Source organism: Ictalurus punctatus, chromosome 12 (genome assembly GCF_001660625.3).
Source record: "Ictalurus punctatus breed USDA103 chromosome 12, Coco_2.0, whole genome shotgun sequence".
Classification (NCBI taxonomy): Eukaryota; Metazoa; Chordata; class Actinopteri; order Siluriformes; family Ictaluridae; genus Ictalurus; species Ictalurus punctatus.
In genome coordinates, this window is record NC_030427.2 from 17,794,756 (window position 1) to 17,814,482 (window position 19,727).

General features: G+C 37.8%; 2 protein-coding genes across 3 annotated transcripts; both read right to left on the minus strand.

Annotated features, from left to right (window-relative positions):
• ccdc126 (coiled-coil domain containing 126) lies at positions 1–9,596 on the minus strand. Of its 2 annotated transcripts, none has more exons than XM_017482473.3 (3): positions 9,334–9,596; positions 3,968–4,601; positions 1–952 (listed from the first exon to the last, which is right to left on the minus strand). In XM_017482473.3, the coding sequence occupies exons 2-3, from the start codon at positions 4,377–4,379 to the stop codon at positions 747–749; spliced, it is 618 nt and encodes a 205-aa protein (XP_017337962.1). In that variant the 5' UTR covers positions 4,380–4,601; positions 9,334–9,596; the 3' UTR covers positions 1–746. The 2 variants fall into 2 exon arrangements, with proteins under 2 accessions (XP_017337962.1, XP_047015070.1); XM_047159114.2 differs by having other exon boundaries at positions 9,211–9,594.
• A 6,107-nt stretch (positions 9,597–15,703) lies between these two features.
• Positions 15,704–18,423, minus strand: npy (neuropeptide Y). The gene is given in 4 exon segments (NM_001200087.1): positions 15,704–16,091; positions 16,307–16,384; positions 17,341–17,525; positions 18,340–18,423. Coding segments are annotated over 3 exon segments (288 nt in total). The 5' UTR covers positions 18,340–18,423; the 3' UTR covers positions 15,704–16,066.
• Positions 18,424–19,727: the final 1,304 nt, after the last annotated feature.

The window sequence follows — 19,727 nt, forward strand, 5'->3', positions numbered from 1 at the left end:
TGCTGGAATAATAAGTCATTTTTAATTCACAAATTCTAACAACAAATAGCAATTTGCAGAACATAACTTTATTCAATTCCTGATCTGCACACCCTGTATAAGCTTTCCAACAAGCTTTATATCTTCTATCTAATGTGGCCGAGTAGCTATTTCAAAGCAGTGATGTCTTTCCCAAATCAAGAAACTCTTGTTTACATTTGACAACAATAGCCATCTAATAATATTTTATCAAATTTATTTCCGGTTTGGTAAAATATGAATACTGCACCTTCTGTTTGTTTCACATAAATGAACTATGTCCTTGGAGCATGGTTGCCAGGTTCCTCATATAATGGCTGTGTACTGCAAATCAGAAATTAGCATACCCGTTAACTTGTTTTCCACAAAAAGACTAAGAAAGGAAAAGTTAGACACTTTTCACATGCCTAAAAATTTTGGGATAGTCGCAGTACCAATGGATACAGAGTCTGAAGCAAGTTGGCAACCTTTCTTAAAAAACAAAACAAAAAACAAATAATAATAATAACAAAAATATGCCTACAATTTGGATCTGTATACAGATTTAATTTAGGACGCATTATCTGTTCAATTCAACAATATGAATAATGTATTCATATTTGGATACATCCATAATAGGAAAAAATTATATACACTATACACACACACCGACAGACAACATATCAGTCTTGGAGTCATGGTGCAACCGTAGAGTCATTGGTGCCACCCATAAGCCACTAGCTCCCAGATTACGTCAGTGGCTGTGGCTGCAGCTGACTGCTGTGAGTGTTTGTGCCTGATTCATTCTGTTTAGTGGATCTGTGTATGACAGTCCCTGTCATGTGAGAAGGGCTGTGCACTGAGGTGTTCACTGTAGCATCCAGCCTGTTCTCCAGCTTGACCAAACGGTTCAAGATGTCATCCAATAGCACGGCAATGGTCCTTTTCAGATCAGCTGCGGTAGAAGGAAACAAAATATTTCATATAGAAATTAATATTTAAACTCTGGCTAGAAAATTTATTAAATAATCACATAATTGAATTCATGCATCTGTTTTGATGTCCTCAGAACACTGACTGATTAATATCAGTTACAAAATGCAGCTTCTCTCACAGCTGCTGGGTTCAAGTTAAAACATGTTACACAACCTGGGTAACTCTTTGCCAAACAATCCAAGCACATTGAAACAAAACCCCTGCCACTAAAAGTAAGGTCTCACCAGTTTTACTTACACAATTATTTTGCTAATAAGTACTTTGCTTGGTTGCACTCTCCTACTGTAAGCTTACTATATAGGTTGACTTCACAAATGTATCAGGTGCAGCAGCAATGCTGGTGTTTTAAAACACTGTCTAGACTTAGAGACCATAGAGCACTCATTTCCATGCACAATGCGTGAGCCATCCTTTAGCCCTCAAGCAATGAATCGTTTTAGAGAACGGAACTGTTTTTTTGGCTGAAAGACTATTTCTCAATCCTGCAGTGACAGTAAGGTGTTTAGAAATGCCAATAATTATGCTGTAACTGTTACACTCCTGTCACCACTACACCCTTTGAACTGCCACTATAATGTCATTTAGTGTCATAGCACTGCGGAGAATGGTCCACCATACAAACAATATTTGGTCAGTGTTGGTGCAATGGCGGTCCCTTTCCATTGAGTGTATGTACAATTGCAGTAAATTAACACCATGTCCAATAGTCCTAACACCAAATGACTTTATTCCCATTTTCGACCAAGATACACTCACAATCCACATTAATAGGAACAGCTGTACATTCATGCAGTTATCTAATCAGCCAATCATGTGGCAGCAGACCCATGCAAAATATAATGCAGACACAGGACAAGAGCTTCAGTTAATGTCCACGTCAAACATCAAAATGGGGAACAAATGTGATCTCTGACTGCGTTTACATGGACAACAATGATCCACTCTTAATCTAATTAAGACCATATTTTGATTAAGAAACTACCATGTAAACAGCAACCTTAATCTAATTATGGTCATAATCTAATTAAGCTCTAATCGAATTAAGACAGGTGGATTACTCCTGTTTTAATCGTATTATGGACGTGCATTACAGACATGTAAACACCTTAATCACATTATGAACGTTGTGTGAGCGTTTTCACCGCATTTTGCGACAGGACACGATCACACACGGCAGTTTCACGTTTTACGACGAACAAGAGAGTTCAGCTGTGTCCCAAACTGCATGCTTGCCTACTATAGGCCTGTAGTGGGGAAAAATACATGTATCTCGGCTACTATACAGTAGGTAAGTATGCGATTTGAGATGCACCCACGGCTTCAAGCAGTCGTCTATTTGCACGTACAGCATGACAAATAATTAACTGCACTTAAAGCGTTCATAAAAAATTTAATAAAAACACCCAAAACTGTATACGGTACCATAACGAAAACGAACTGTATGTTGATATGTGAAATGTTGGAGTGACGTCGAACAGCGTGGCGCAGTGACGTAATAATGCGGGCTCTTAATCTAATTATGATCTATAACATGTAAAACGGGTACATGACAGGAGTATTCTAAAAGCGACTCACGTAAACACCTTAATCACATTATTACCTTACTTAGATTAAGGTCAATAATTAGATTATTGCGGTCCATGTAAACGTAGTCTCTGTGACGTTAACAATGGCATGGATGTTGGTACAAGATGGGCTGGTTTGAGTATTTCAGAAACTGCTGATCTCCTGGGAATTTCTCACACACACACACACACACACACGTCTCTACAGTTTACACAGAATGGTGCCAAACACAAACAAACAAATCATCCCGTGAGCAGGAGGGTCTGCCGGCTGAAACACCCTGTTGACAAGAGAGATCAGAGGAGAATCACCATACTGGTCTGAGCTGAAGGGAATCTATGGTAACTCAAATAAGCACTCTTTACAACTGTGGTGAGCAGACAAGCATCTCAGAATATAGAACACATCAAACCTTGAAGTGGATGGGTTACAACAGCAGAAGACTACATAAGGTTCCACTACTTTCAGCCAAGAAAAATAATCTAAGGCTCAACTGGACAGTTGAAGACTGGAAAAAGACCAGGGGACTCTCCCCCCCCCAATCTTCAACTGTCTAGTTTCAATGAACCTGTGCCCATGAATTGAGATTCTTGTTCTTGGCTGACAGGAATGGAACCTGATGTGTTCTTCTGCTGTTGTAGCCCATCCACCTCAAAGTTCAATATTTTGTGCATGCCAAGATACTTTTCTGCTCACCACGGTTGCTAAGAGTGATTATATGACTTACTATATCCTTCCGGTCAGCTCGAACCTGGTCAGAGGAAACCTGGCCATTTTCCTCTGACCTCTCTTATCAACATGGTGTTTCCACCCACAGAACTGTTGCTCACAATGGGTTTTTTTGGTTTTTCACACAATTCTATGCAAACTCTAGAGTCTGTTATGTGTGAAAATCCCAGGAGAACAGCAATACCCAATACAGCAATGCTCAATACTCAAAAACTCAAACCAGCCATTCTGGTACCAACATCCATGCCACAATCAAAGTCACAAAGATCACACTTTTTCTTCATTCTGATGTTTGATATGAACATTAACTGAAGCTGAGCTGTATCTGCATGTTTGGTTGCATTGTGCAGGTGTAAAGGTGTTCCTTCTAAAATGGACAGTGAGTGGATAAGTCAGGATTTATGTATACACAAGTACAGTGAATAACCACAGTGCAACCTTAATAATAACTGCAGAGGGTAAGTTATGCTGTAGTACACAATACAAGAGAGATGACCTGAAAACTGGAAAAATTGTGTACTACAGCACAGTATTTTCTGCAGATAAAGTATTTAATAAAAAGACTGAAATGTTGTCCTTTCTCACGTGCTTTTGCACACTAATTTGCTTTTATCAAAGGCAACTCATAAGCCAGTCAGAATACAAGTCAAGTATCCAACAGTGAAGCATCTGAGCTTACCATATCCAGCCATTGAGGGGTTGTGTGGCCGTGCAAGCTCATTGTTCTCCGCACTGAGAGCTTTGACATAGCGCTGGCTCAGCTCCAGTATCTGCTGGCGGAGTTCGGCACTGCTTTGGTGCCGTGGCTGTGTAATGGTGTAATGCAGCAGCAGCAGGCACCAGGCCAGGCCAAAGAGTAAGAGAAAAACACTCAGCCTTTGAGACATGCTCCTACCTCGCAGCAGACAGCCAAGCATTGCTGTAGTCCAGCAGCTATGTTGGCTACCACCACTAAGGCCGGTGGAATGGACTGAGAGGATAGGATTAAAGATAAACCTGTAAGTGTGTTGTGTGGACTGGAGCTCCAAGTTCGAGTTCAGTATTAGTAGGATGACTGGCAAAAACCAGAAGAACCAGAAAAAGCAGAACATAAAGCTAAAGGAAATTGTTGCAGATCAGGGCATGACTACAGATGGTAATAAAGATATCCAAAATAGATCTAAATGTGACCACCACTGAATCCACCAGGGAAATATCAGGGCATTTGGGTAGGTCTAAACTGAATGGCAGCTGGAATTTGAACCACTCCCAACCTCTGGTATGCTGATCAGTCCTGGGATCTCATACTCAGTTTGATCCATTTGACAAATTGCCTAAGAGAGAAACATAAATATAAAACACAATACTTGGCACTAGTATTTACATAAAATTCATGAAAAGGTACTGTACAGATTAAATCACATGAGCTTCAAGCTAAAAGGATAATATATAAATTGCAGCTATATATTACGGGCTATCACGGAGACAATCATCATCATCTTTTGTCAGTGAACAAGTGTTTTAATCGAGCAATAAAATCACAGGTGGAGGGCCTGGGTTTAATTATGCAACAGAGAGAAATACGACCATGTTGCTCTGCCTGACCCTATAGTGACCTCTCCAATATGTTCCCAACAGCCTACACAAAACACTAGCTCATATTACCTACTGTACCTTTACAGTAAAGTTGAGATCATGCTTGACTGTGAAGATACCACATTTATCTTTTAAAAGAAATCAGCATAATCTGCTAGGCTGATCTTAGCACATCTCTCTCGCTCTCTTTTCTTTTTTTAAACAAGCAAATGCACATTACCAAAAACATTAAGATTAACAAACATGAAGCAAAAACATTACCACCAAAAGAATGTTGTTAGCTGAAAAATGAAGGCTGATAAATATTGTTTATGCTTCTTTTTAATTACAATTACACACCTAATTGGCGAGTAAACTGCTGAATATTTTCCTACAATACTCTCCCTTGTGTTCTGTCACTTTGCACTGCTGACCACTTAGGAGCTGAGCTGATACTATATTAGTGACTGTTGAGGCTTGCTGCATCATCTGTAACAGGGATTCTCAAAATGTTTGCGGCCAGGAATGCCTTTAACTATAATATAAATTACATAGACCCCATCAGAACAGATGTATACGCATGTATTTTAATCAACATAATTCAAATACAGCCCCTCTGAAAGTATTGGACCACCAAGGCCAATTCTATTGTTTTCACTATACATTGAAGACATTTGTGTTTGAGATAAAAAAATGAATATGAGATGATAGATAACAATTTCAGCTTTAATTTCCTCATATTTACAACCAGATGTGTTAAACAACTTAGAACATGGAACCTTCTGTTTGAATTCACCCATTTTTTTCAAGTGATCAAAAATATTGGAACATGTGACTGATAGGTGTTTCTTGCTGCCGAGGTGTGGCCTGATAAATTAATGGTTAAATTAATAGCTCTGAATGTCTACTTTGAGCCCTAGGTTTCGCCTATGAAGACTGCATTTGTTGTTAAAAATTATAAACCAACATGAAGACCAGTGAGCTGCCTATGGGAGAAAAGCAAGCCATTTTGAAGCTGAGAAAAGAGGAGAAACTCATGCACAAGCATTGGGCATAGTCAATACAACAATCTGGAATTTCCTGAAAAAAAAAGAAAAAAGAAAAAAGGAACCCCCCCCCCCCTCAAAAAACAAAAACAAAAAAAAAAAAAAAACACTGTTGTACTAACAACCAGACATGGAACAGGTCAGCCAAGGAAAACAACAGTTTGTGGTAGAAAAATTGTGACAGCTGTGAAGAAAAACCCCAAAACAACAGTGAGATCACCAAGAGCCTTGACAGGGCAGGGGTGAAGGTTTCAAAATCCACCTTTTGAAGAAGACTTCAAGTGCAGAAATATAGAGACCATACTACAAGATGCAAACCTCTCAAACAGTAAGATTCAGAAAGCCAGATTATAATTCACAAAAAATAAATATAGAAATGAGCCACAAAAGTTCTGGAACCAAAATCAACCTCTATCAAAGTGACGGAAAGGCCAAAGTCCAAAACATACAAGCTCATCTGTGAAACATGGTGGAGGTAGTGTCATGGCTTGGGCTTGCATGGCTGCTTCTGGAACAGGCTCACTAACCTTTATTGATGATGTAACTCATGATGGAGGAATAAAAAATAATTCAGAAGTCTACATTTTGTCTTCCAATTTACACAGAAATGCATCCAATCTAATTGGGAGGAACTTCATCATGCAACAAGACACAAAAAGCATTATCAATACAACAAAGGATCTCTTTCAGGGGAAAAAGTGGAAGGTTTTAGACTGTCAAAGTCAATCACCAGACCTTAACCCAGTTGAGCAGCAGTTCACCTCCTGAAGAGAAGACCCCCCCCCCCCCCCCTTCCAAAAAAACAACAAACAAACAAACAAAATAACTGAATGAAGCTGCAGTACAAGCCTGGAAAAGCAACACAACAGAAAAATGCAACAGAAAAATTAAATTGGCTTGATGCAATTATTGCAAGTAAGGGATATGCAACCAAATATTAAGTATTATTTACTTTAAGAGTATCTGTTCCTTACTTTTGCTCACCTAAATATCGGATGGTCTGCCACCAAAGGTGCTATGTTTTAAGTTTTCCAACACATCTAGATGTAAAATATAAGGCAATGAAATTCTGATCCATCGTCTTGTTTTCATCTTTTGATCTGAAACCCAAATGTCTTCAATGTATCGTGAAAACAACAGAATTGGCCTTACTGTTCAATACTTTCAGCATGACTGCATTAGGCTCATTATTTAAATGTGTACAATAAGATACAGTAAATATACTCAACAGACACTTTATTACGCTTGTTCATTCATGCAATTATGCATTCAGTATTATTGCATCCCTTTATGGCCAGAATTTACCACCTTATAATGGCTACTTCCAGCATGATAATGCCCCATGTCACAAAGCACAAGTTGTCTCAATCTGGTTCCATGAACACAAAATGGTGAATTCAGTGTACTTCAGTGGCCTCCACAGTCAACAGATCCAATAGATCACCTCTGGGATGTGGTAGAAAGGGAGATTCACAGTATGAATGGTAAATCTGCACCAAATAAATGATGTCAAAATGGACCAAAATCACAATGGATTCTATGGATTAAAAAAACCCCAAAAACAACAACACGCTTTACTACATGTTAGTTTAAGCTGTTGTTGGTGTCTTAGTGTCTTTCCTGGGTTGCTGTTTGGTGAAATATTAGCTAAGCATGTTTATTTGGTATTAATAGAATTTCAGCCATTTTGATTCTGTAATTCTGTTAAAATCTAGACTCCTACATGTTAGGAAGGAGGACAGGCTTAAAATAACTACCACACAAATCTACAGCCTTGAGCTACAGGGTATGGAGAAGAACAGTAACAGATCATTAGTGATTTGTAATTGAGCTTCACATATAGGACTTCGTATTATAGAGGGTATGCATGCGATGTCATGGTAGCCGGAACTCGCCATGGTCACGCCCACTGAGTTGCAAAAAGCAGCGTGAATTCCATGAAAACACAGAAAAAACACATCTAAAATGGAAAAAGCTATTGTGAGATCAATTGTGTTAACAGATTCAACAAGAGCTATCTCTTTACAGAGTGCCAAAAAAAAACAAACACATTCACTCCTTTTTTACCAAGTGGAGCAGTGTAAGTGTAAGTTCTTTTGGCATGTGGTATTCATGTTGTATTCATGTTGTACAACAATGAATAATTTGCTACATATTTCTTTCTAAAGGCTGCCTATTTCCATTAATGAATAATGGGGGCTCATTCATTATCGGACAGTGTTAGTTACAAACAAACTTGGACTATCTAGCTTACGGTTTACCAGATAAAATTATAGAATAAAATTAAAATATTTGCACGTATCTGTCCATATACAACCAGAATGTTTATTGGTGTTCTTGTCACTTTAATTACTGCAACATATCCCACCTTGAACTAGGACCAAGCTTCAAGGCTTTTGTATGCCTTCAGGCTTTGCTTAATGTATTTCCCCGAAATCAGGCACATATGAATGTCGGGAAAACTGATTTCTGGTCACATGCCAATGTCCATGGACCACAGATTCTTAGGCAAGCTGTTAGGGTCACTGTTGAATCCAACTGCCTTTAATTTAAGCTGATAATCGTTAGTTATACTAGTGTTTTCACAGCTTCCCCTATCAAAACCAGCCATTTTGCTGAATGTTTTACCACTCAGTACGGTCGAGGGGGTGTGTTCCGGTAGGAACGTGACGTCAATGTATACCCACTATATCAGGGGTTCTTCAAGGTGCCCTGGAGGACCCCCAGCACTGCACGTTTTGTATGTCTCCCTTATCTGACACACACGATTCAGGTCTTGTAGTCTGTACTAATGAGCTGATGAGTTATCAGGTGTATTAAGATGAGGGAGACATACAAAATGTGAAGTGCTGGGGGTCCTCCAGGACAGGTTTGAGAAGCACTGCTCTATATTATACATTCCTGCACTAAATAAGAATCTGGTTCATAACAGGGTGCCAGTTTTAATGCTATTCATCTTTCTTTAACTCAGTCAACAAAAATATCAAACATGATCACCTTCATTCTTCTTGAGTTAGGAGATGTCAGGCTGTTCACACCACTTGTGTTTTTTTTTTTTTTTTGCTGAGGTTGTGTAAAACTTGCTTCTCACTGGGAGATCTTACAGCTGATTCAATACACACACGCCAAATGATATCTACATTAGCTAGCATCGTTTCTATTAATCCAGCATGGCAACACTAAGCAAAAAACACCTCAGACCATTACTACGGCATTTGTGTTTATACATGTAACTCTTTCATATGTTAAAATCTGTCGCTTAGCATTATGCTAGCTGGCTAGCTAACTGGCTAACTTGAACAGTATCTAGTAGTTTACTCACCAGACCAGCTAACCATGCAGACAACAGCGACACAACAATCAAGAGGTCTTCTCGTTTCACAGTTCGTTACAAGTGCATTTTGTTAATTGTATTCAGTTGGTGTGGTGATGTAGATGTTGTTACCTTGATCCAGCCAAACAGTTCAACAAACAAGAGCAGCAGCGATGTGTTTCCAGGACTTTATGGTTGGCAGTCACACAGGAACAGGGGTGCGTTCAACGGCTATGTGGTGAAAGGTTTCAGAACCGGAAACTGTGTAGTGTCGAAATTTACTCTTACTGCACAACTTCATCTCTAAAGCGTAGTTTTACAAAGTGTTATGACCGGTACAGGGAAGGTTTTGCTTTAATGACACAGACTCCACAAGCTTGACGGTCCATGTTAGATCAAATCCATAGGTGTGTCAACTGAATGTGTGCTTTAATGGAAGGGAAAGGACTTTTGTACAAAGGAGTTAACATAGTCAATACTACAAATTTGCTTAAATTTATATAACGACCTAGAAATCGCGCAACATATTGAATATTGAACAGTAAAAATGTTGCAGATTTCTTTCTTTGTTTTTCAAAATTAAAAAATGTACTGTTTATTTACAGTTTTAAAAAATCTCAGCTTTTAAATGTGGTCTCAGACCCCCCCCCCCCCCCCTCCCCCCTATATATAACCTTAAGACATGGAAAATGTCACTGTTCACCTCAACCTGGGTAGTTATTTCCACTATGGGCTTATTGCACAAATACTTTTGAGTTCTTCCTAGTACTGCTTGTACATTTCAGGTTCATTCAATATACTTACAATGGAGGTAATTTTACTGTCGGGGTCTGTAAGAGTTTACAGATATTTTGGAATACTGGCAAAGCCTCATCTAGCAAGCTAAACAAAGGCTTAACTCTATGCTTCATCCATACAAGTACGAAGGTAAGAAAATCGCTATTTTATATATAACTTATACAGTGGGGGAAATAAGTATTGGATGCATCAACATTTTTTTCAGTAAATATATTTCTAATGAAGCTATTCACATGAAATTTTCACCAGACATCGGTATTAACTCAAAAAATGTGGAAAGTTAAAGAATTCACAACATTAAAGTCCATCAATAAAGTTATGTGTAATAAAGTGGAATGACACATGAAAAATGTATTGAACATTCTATGAAAAAGCAGTTCTCCAAGGCAAGGTATGGCAAGGAACCAGCTGAAATCCGTAAGTAATTATACACCTATCTGTGCAAATTAATATCAGCTGGGTTAGTATATTGATGGCCTATAAAAAGTCTTTTCGTTACCAAGGTGTCACACAAGAAACATCTCATGATGGGTAAAAGCAAAGAGCTCTCCCAAGACCTTCGCAACCTTATTGTTGTGAAACATATTGATGGAATCAGATACAGACGTATTTCAAAACTTCTGAATCCTACAGTAAGCACCATTGGGGCCATTATCTGCAAGTGGAAGCAACATCACTCCATCATCAACCGGCCACGCACAGGAGCTCCTTGCGAGATTTCTGACCAGGGAGTCAGATGAATGGTTAGAAGAGTAGCCCAAGAGCCAATGACCACTTGGAAAGAGCTCCTGAAACACTTGGAGGCAGCAGGTGCCATTGAAAAAACAATAGGCAATGCACTCCAGTGCTCACGCTCACCCGCAAGACTCCATTACTAAAGAAAAGGCATGTCGAACCTCGTTTAAAGTTTGATACAACTCATTTGGACAAGTCTATGTAATACTGGGAGAGTGTAGTTTGGTCAGACAAGAGCAAAATTGAACATTTGTCTTTTATACTACACACCATGTTTGGAGAAGAAATGGCACTGCACGTCACCCTAAAACACTATAGCAACAGTGAAGTTCGGAGGTGGAAGTATCATGGTGTGGGGCTGTTTTTCATCACATGGTACTGGCAGACTTCATATAATTGAAGGAACGATGAATGGAGCCCTTTAGCGGGAGATTCTTGAGAAGAATCTGCTGCCATCCACCAGGATGATGAAGATGAGACGTGTGTGGACCTTCCAGCAGGACAATGATCCAAAGTATACAGCAAAGGAGACTCTCAATTGGTTTCAGAGAAAAACAAATCAAGGTGTATAGAGAGGGGTATAAATAAGACAGGTTCCACCTGCACTCCTTACGCAGGCTCTAATCATTGGCATCCAATCTTGAACACTTAATACTAATTTTATAGATTTGAAGGTGTGATCAATGTAGGGTGTACTTCCTTTTTCCTTGTGCCTGATCTGTTTTTTGTTCATTTAAATTATGAAAATTAGTACAAAAAAGTCAATTTTATGTGTCATTTGATAGTTTATCAACTTCGTTAATATGCACTGTTTCAAAGAGGATCAAATGTTTAAGCTTGTCCAAATATGTGTAAAAAAAAATAATAAAAATCCATGGGGTGTACTTATTTTTTCACATGACTGTATAACATGTTGTGGTCCAATCTATGCAGGCGCCACTTTGCAACACCTTGCACAGGACTTAAAGTGGCTGTGGCTCAGGTGGTAGAGCGGGTTGTCCTCTAATCGTAGGGTTGGCGGTTTGATTCCCGTCCCACGTGACTCCACATTCCGAAGTGTCCTTGGGCAAGGCACTGAACCCCAAGTTGCTCCTGATGGCAAGCTAGCGCCTTGCATGTCAGCTCTGCTACCACTTGTGTGTGTGAATAAGACACAGTGTAATTTTTTATATATATATATATATATATATAAAAGCGCTATATAAGTGCGCCATTTACCATTTGGATACTAGGACACACCTTCAGAGATCTTGTCGAGTCCATGGGTTGACGGGTCAGAGCTGTTTTAGTGGCACAAGGGGGACCTACACAATATTAGGTTGGTGGTTTTAATGTTCTGGCTAATCAGTGTACATAATTAATATTAATCCTTATTATTTTCTTCATGTTGAAATTAATACATAATTATTTACAACATGTACACCTTCACACTTTGGGGTATTCTATGAACATTTGTGTTCTGCAACAATACTAACATTATTCTTTTTGTTTATTTGTTTTCTTTTTTTTTTAATTATTTTTTATTTAGAACTTTTATTTTGTTTTTGTTTGCTTTGCCCCGTTTCACAGACTTCAAATACATAAAATGTTACTGAATAGTCAGATGGTATGATGGCAGATACAATATATTCATTCATCATTTAAATTTCAACAGCCTTATGTTTTAAAAGTTTCATTTTATTTGTCATTAAACTTATGTTACAGGTCCCAGGCGTGAGACCCTTTGGACAGATCAATTCACCTGTAAAACAGGATTAAAAGGATGAGACAAAACGTGGCTGGCGTTCACGAATGCCTCTGGATGCTCCAGTAACACTGCCTCCTACCGGTAGCAACAGGCAATGCCAGACATGCTCACATTGTAATGGAAACTTGAAATTGCAGATCCAGATCTAAAAAAAAATGACATATATATATATATATATATATATATATATATATATATATATATATAACACAGTGCCCTCCACTAATATTGCCCTTGGTAAATATGAGCAAAGAAGGCTGTGAAAAATTGTCTTTACTGTTTAACCTTTTTATCTTTTCTTTAAAAACATTCACAAAATACTCTACTCTCATGGATATCAAACAATTGCAAACAAAACACAGGTTTCTAAAAAAAAATCTTTGTTAAATATAGATGTGCAACAATTATTGGCACCCTTTTAGTCAATATTTTGTGCTACTTCCCTTTACCAAGATAACAGTTCTGAGTCCTATAATGCCTGATGAGGTTGGGCAATACATGGCAAGAGATCTGAGACCGTTCCTCCATACAGAATCTCTCCAGATCCTTAAAATTTCGAGGTCCACGCTAGTGGGCTCTCCTCTTCAGTTCACCCCCGCAGATTTTCTATGGGTTCCAAGTCAGGGGACTGGGATGGTCATGGCAGGACCTTGATTTTGTGGTCAGTAAACCATTTTTGTGTTAATTTTGATGTATGTTTTGGATCATTGTCCTGCTGGAAGATCCAACCACGGCCCATTTTAACCTTTCTGGCAGAGGTGATCAGGTGTTCAATTGATATCTGTTGATATTTGATAGAGTCCATGATGCTGTGTATCCTAACAAAATGTTCAGGTCCTATGGCAGAAAAACAGACCCAACACATTAAAAAGCCATCACAATATTTAACCATGGGCATGAGGTACTTTTCCAAATGGCTACCTCTGTGTGTACCAAAACAACCTCTGGTGTTTATTGCCAAAAAGCTCTACTTTGATTTCATCTGAACATAGAACCCGATCCCATTTGAAGTTCCAGTAGTGTCTGGCAAACTGAAGACGCTTGAATTTGTTTTTGGACGAGAGTAGAGGCTTTTTTCTTGAAACCCTTCCAAACAACTTGTGGTGATGTAGGTGAATTCAGACTGTAGTTTTGGAGACTTTCTGACCCCAAGATGTGACTAAATTCTGCAAATCTCCAAGTGTGATCCTTGTAGTTTTTTTGGCCACTCGAACCATCCTCTTCACAGTGCGTTGAGACAATATAGACACATCCAATTCCAGGTTGATTCATAACATTTCTAGTTGATTGGAAATTCTTAATTATTGACCTGATGGTGGAAATGGGCATTTTCTTATAGCCACTTCCCATTTTGTGAAGTTCAACAACCTCTTGACGCACATCACAGCTATATTCCTTGGTCTTACCCATTGTTGTGAATGACTAAGGGAATTTGGCCTAGGCCTATGTGTTAACTCATATTTATACCCCTGTGAAACAGGAAGTCACAATTCCTGTTCCTAGTCACCCAGGGGTACTAAAAATTTTAAATATCAATGGGAATATACTTCAAATATATTTTTTCATATGAATTCATAGGGGTGCTAATAATTGTCAATAACAAGAATTTTTCTTATAAACCTGTGTTTAGTTTGCAATTGTTTGATATCCATGAGAGCAGAGTAGTTTTGTAAAAAAAAAAAAAATTAACAAAAGATCAAAAGGTTAAACAATAAATAAATTTTTTTCACAGCCTTATTTACCAAGGTTGCCAATATTAGTGGAGGGCACTGTGTGTCTGTATGTATACACACACACACACACGGAAACACAAATGACCACACTTTCACTGTAATTACTTTGAACAGACAGCCATTAAAGATACACCACGCCCCCTCCAATGGCGTCACCGCAATGAAAAACACTTAGTTGCTAGTGTCATAATAATACGACATATCATATTGTTTTGTTCGGTACAAGTCTCCCGATTGGATATGTCTGCGTATCTAACAATGCATTCAACAGACTGCATAATAAAGTTGATTATTCTTCATAAAATACCGCTGATATTACTACACGAGGTGTAATGAATATTTCAGTTTCATTAAGCCCATGCTCCTGCCTCTGATAAAGGAGCTTCCTCTTGCTTCATAGCTCTCCCAAACCAGTACTGCATTTACATTCCCATCAGCCCCCCTTTTATTCTGTTAATCATTCTCCAGACTAATCCATTATATCAATAATTCTAATAATTCAACGGACCGGAATCAATTATTCCGCTTATATCACACTTACCACACCTCAGGACATGGTTCAGATGTTTTATTGCAAGACATTTGTCAGAGAGAGAGTTTTTTTTTCTTCGTTTTATTATTATTATTATTATTATAACTTTCACCGCCTTATCACACCTGCGCCCGCTCGCGCTCTCTCTCTCTCTCTCTCTCTCTCTCTCGCCCCCCCCCCCCCCCCCCCCCCCCCCCGTGGCCGCATTACCACCTCGGGTGCGCATTATTTTTCTAATAATTCAATGGCCCGCCGTCAATTATTACCTACATATTTCTGGAAAATTGAAATGTTCTGTCATTTTGTTTGTTAAATGTGTGTGCTGCAGTGGACAGTAGGCTAAACTTTTCCGTTGTTTCAGTTAATTTGGCGAAGTGATATGGAACTGTAAGGCGGTCAAGACCTGACTGGAACTACTTTAGTTGTGCATTTATGAAAAATAATTGCACACCTCAGCACGTCTGTCGGCCAGTGGCCAGGTGTCCAGAAACTTTGGCCATATAGTGTAGTAGTGTATTGGTTGAAAATAACAGCTATCTGTGCATATAACTGTCAAAATTATTTTATTGATGTATGTCCCCCTGAAGAAATATTCATTATAATAAATCAGTTTGACCATAGAAGAATAGCAGAGACATAATTTGTGTGCATTTTGGTGACAAATACCAAATATGAGGTTAACAATTGCATGAACAATACTTCAACTTTCATTATTCATTAGGAAGATTTCTGTACACAAAATAACACGTGTCATTTTTTTCCATTAGAATAATAACAGAATAATCAAGGTGACTTTAGCTGCTTACTCTGAAATAATTAGAGACATTAAGTGAACTCTCATGTGCTATGTCCAATAATTCAGTGTGTATAAAACATTTTTAAAAAATCAGAGTCAGCTCTTCGAAATGTAGTGGTTTAATATCACACTTATACCACACCAGTCAGTAATGTTTTTTTCTTTATTAGTGCAGCTACATTGCAGACAACAAACATAAATACAGTAAGTCTATATATCTACTGTGTATATACATAGGGGATGCTGGGAATTACATGCAAATCAATGATGTTTCATGATCTCATGAGCAGTAGATGAAACCATGCAGTTATGTTCTAAACAGACCTAACACTGTTACAAACTCTTTAACTAACAAGTTTGGTGTAGCCTTGTGCTTGCTAGAGATTTACCACATATGAGAACAAAAAAGTTCAATGCAATGGAGTGGTGGAAGTAGCCATTTTTGATGATGTCATAAGTTATTGCCTCTAACAGTGATGGAAATGTTGACTGAACAAGCATAGACATATTTGTCTACACTGATATCACCACATCAAAGGGTCATCATATCTGAATGGGAAAAAAGTCAGAACACACATATACTTTTATATATATATATATATATACAAATTAATCAATTAATGCAGTAACAAAACACTTTATTATTACTGTTTTATTTTATAAGGTCCAAATAACAAAACTGAGAAAATAAAGGGTCAAATTACATTATTTGTGAATCCATAAGTAGTATGTCACCAGGTCAAGAGTCAGTTTCTACATTTTACCTGGACTGCAGTCGTATCTCTGCCTCTCCAAACAGCAGGTCTGGGGTTAATACATCAGTGTTGGACCTTTTGCCATACCTGACAGATGGAAGGTGACAGAAGAAGTTTAGCTATGAAGAGTGTTTTGTCTGGCCAACACTTTTTATGCAATTATTCACCATTCAGCATTTATTACATCCATTTTAGTTTATTCATGATTTTGTTCAATGTAAATCGGACAAAAATGGCCATTTGGCACATTCTCTGTAAGGTTTTTCAGTGTCTTGTGTGTCTGTTTTTTGAAGACTGAAAAAACATAAGTATTTTTCATAATCAAATATTATTAGAGTATTTTTTTCATCTGTCAAGGAACCCAATTAAAATAAATCCGCTGCAGCTTTACATCACAGCTGGCACATCTTTGCGCTGTGAAAGAACTGCGTCAGACAGAACCTAATCTGTAAGGCAATGAGTGGAAGGCTCTTAATTAGACAATCAGTGGCATATTCTTCATGGATTAATACCAGTCTTTGAAGAGTACACTGGCAAGACAAGTAGCCTAATTTTTTTTACAGAAGCAAGAACCACTTATGCAAAGAATTTCTTTTCCATCGCTTCCTCCAAATTCAATAAAAATTATTTTAGCGCTGTTGGTTATCCTGCAGCATAATAAGTCATAGTACAGTGACAGCAATTCATTCAGTAGATTACAGTCCTTCAAATGACAAGATTTGATAAAGGATGTAGGAGGAGTGATTCATATTCAGAATACAAAACACTGTGCTAGCATGGGATAGCAGGATTATATGTTCCAAAGGTTCCTTGGAATTTTGCACATATTGTGTGTGTGTGTGTGTTCCTGGAAACATTGTGCGCTGGGCATGTGTTGTTTTAGAGGAATGTATTAAACATTTTATATCTAAAGTCTATATTACATTTTACAGAACATGCAGGGCTTCCATGCAAAACGTCCTGTTTCTCAAGATGCAACAGTAGACTTTTTCCAGAGTTTTTTCTTGTCCATAAGTCAGGGAAAGACAATCTGCACAGCTCACCTCTGCCTCGTTATGAGGTTGATGTAATGTCTCAATGCGGAGTAATACTTGGCTAGTTCCTCAACAGGTGCATCCTCTCCTGGGTTCTCCGGCTTTGTTGGATATCCTTCAGCCAGCACGCACAAACACACAACAAGCAAAATGCATGCGGCCCAGCCGACACACACGTTTGCACGAGGACGCATCTAAAGTCAAACCATGACGAGAAACACAGATGTCAGAGTAACTGAGAAATAATAATTAATTAAAAAAGAACATTCAGTAAGCCGGTAGAAATAACTCAGTAAACAGGTTTAGAAGAAACACACACACACACACACACACATTCTCGTGAAAGTTTAATAGAAACTTTTGAAGAGATTACAACAGGAAAATGGGATTCAAATGAAAATAAAACCATTAAAGGGATTTGGGTGAAGAACAAAAAAAAATATATATATATATATATAAATATATATATATATATATGCGTGCACTGTAATCACTTTTTCATTTAAGACACTGAGGATATCTGTAGATGAGTGTATAGCAAAAAAGTGCAGTGAAGTGCACAACTTTTTCACTGAAACATTTTGAGAATGGGAAATAAAGACTTTCATCTTCCGTGAAAGCAAAAAAAGTGCTCTTGAAGCCGTCATGTTTTCTTATATATTTACATTTTGTTTTACAATTGAAAGTATTTTTATGTAATTGAAGCTATTAATCATCCATTAATGTGGTATTCCATGATGTTTCATGGTGTTTAAGATGATTTTCTATTTCTAAACTGACTTGTGTGTTCTTGCGTCTTTCAAAAACTCAAAGTAATATAAGTTAGCATCATTATGATTAATAAACGTCAACGCTTGTGCGTTTTGAATACATTTTGCATACATACATACACACACACACACACACACACACACACAATATATATATATATATATATATATATATATATATATATATATATATATATATATATATGGCTCCTGTTTAATGTTGGATCCAGTTACTCACAGTTAGTTGATGTTCTGGTTGTCTTCGCCCCTTCTTCAGCTCCTGGGTGTAGAGTTGAACACTGTGAAGCTGGGAGTCGTGCCTCGTGGGGGCTGATGGTATGTGCTGGGTTTATATAGTATAGCGCGGATCGTGCGGTGACGAGGACGCGCTCCATCAGTACGCGCGCGCGCACACGTCACTTGTCGTTTACGTCGGTGTGACGAGCTTCTAGAAGTGGTTACTGCTTGGATTAGACTTTTTGCAAAGCTTTTATGTAGTCAGATAGACTAAATAACAAGCTAGCTTGTATTTGAAGCAGCGCATGAAAGAATAAGCTTTGACGCAGATCCGGTTATACTCTTATAGCTACTCTCAATGCAGGAAAAAAGGCTTGTTTAAAACCATTTGCGTCGGGAACCCTGTCCAACATACATAAATATAAATGTAGATAGGCCTATACATTATATTAATTTTGTTTCAGCTTTTTTTTTCTGAAAACGTATTCAAAATGCACAAGCGTTGACTTTTATTGATCAGAATGATGCTAATTTATATTGCTTTGAATTTTTAAAGACGCAGAAAAAAACAAATCAGTTTAGAAATAGCAAATCATCTTAAACACCATGAAACACCATGGAATAAAACATTATTGGATGATTAATAGCTTCAATTATATAAAAAATACTTTCAGATGTAAAAGAACATGTATATGAAGAGTTCTACTGCATTTAAAATACATTCATATTTAACATTAGTGGTAAGTTACAGTTTCCTAAAGTATATAAATCTCTGTAGATTATGAGAATAACTTGCCCATGCTAATAGAAACAAAGTTGTTTTTTTTTTGTTTTTGTTTTTTTTAAATACTCAAAACTCCAAAGCAAAACACCTCATCTGTGAACCATGATGAAGGCAGTGTCATGGGTTTGGGAATTTGATTTTATCGATATATAACTTCTGTCAATGAGTCACAAGCATCTGAACTGTTCAGATCTAACCAAATTCCCCTGAAACCTATTGAATTACAGAGCAGGGCAATAAACCCATAAACACTCATGACACAAGTATGGAGGACCAAAAAGTGAAGCAAAGATACCTTGAATCCAGTTCACTAATGAGTCACAGATGTCATGCAGTTGTGCAACCAAATACTAAACAGAAAACTTTTGTTTAAGATGACGAGTTACTCCTGAAACAGAGGAGACTATGGATAAAAAGACTTTCTTTGTCAGCAGATAAACACAGGTGTCTTTCAATGGGACAGATACAGTTGGTGTGTCTTTAAAGTAGTTTTATAATTACATGCTAAGAGATAAGGTCAGAAATCCTGTCACGTTTTATTATACTCGAATATTCCCTTATTAAGAATGTGTAATAGAATAGTCCCCACAAAATGTGTCTTGGAT

Excerpts from the sequence above, each read along its gene's own strand:
- ccdc126 (XM_017482473.3), bottom strand. The coding sequence starts at position 4,379 with ATGTTCTGCTTTTTCTGGTTCTTCTGGTTTTTGCCAGTCATCCTACTA. Across the intron at positions 953-3,967 it reads CCCCTCAATGGCTGGATATG|CTGATCTGAAAAGGACCATT; the intron begins GTAAGCTCAGAT and ends CTTCTACCGCAG.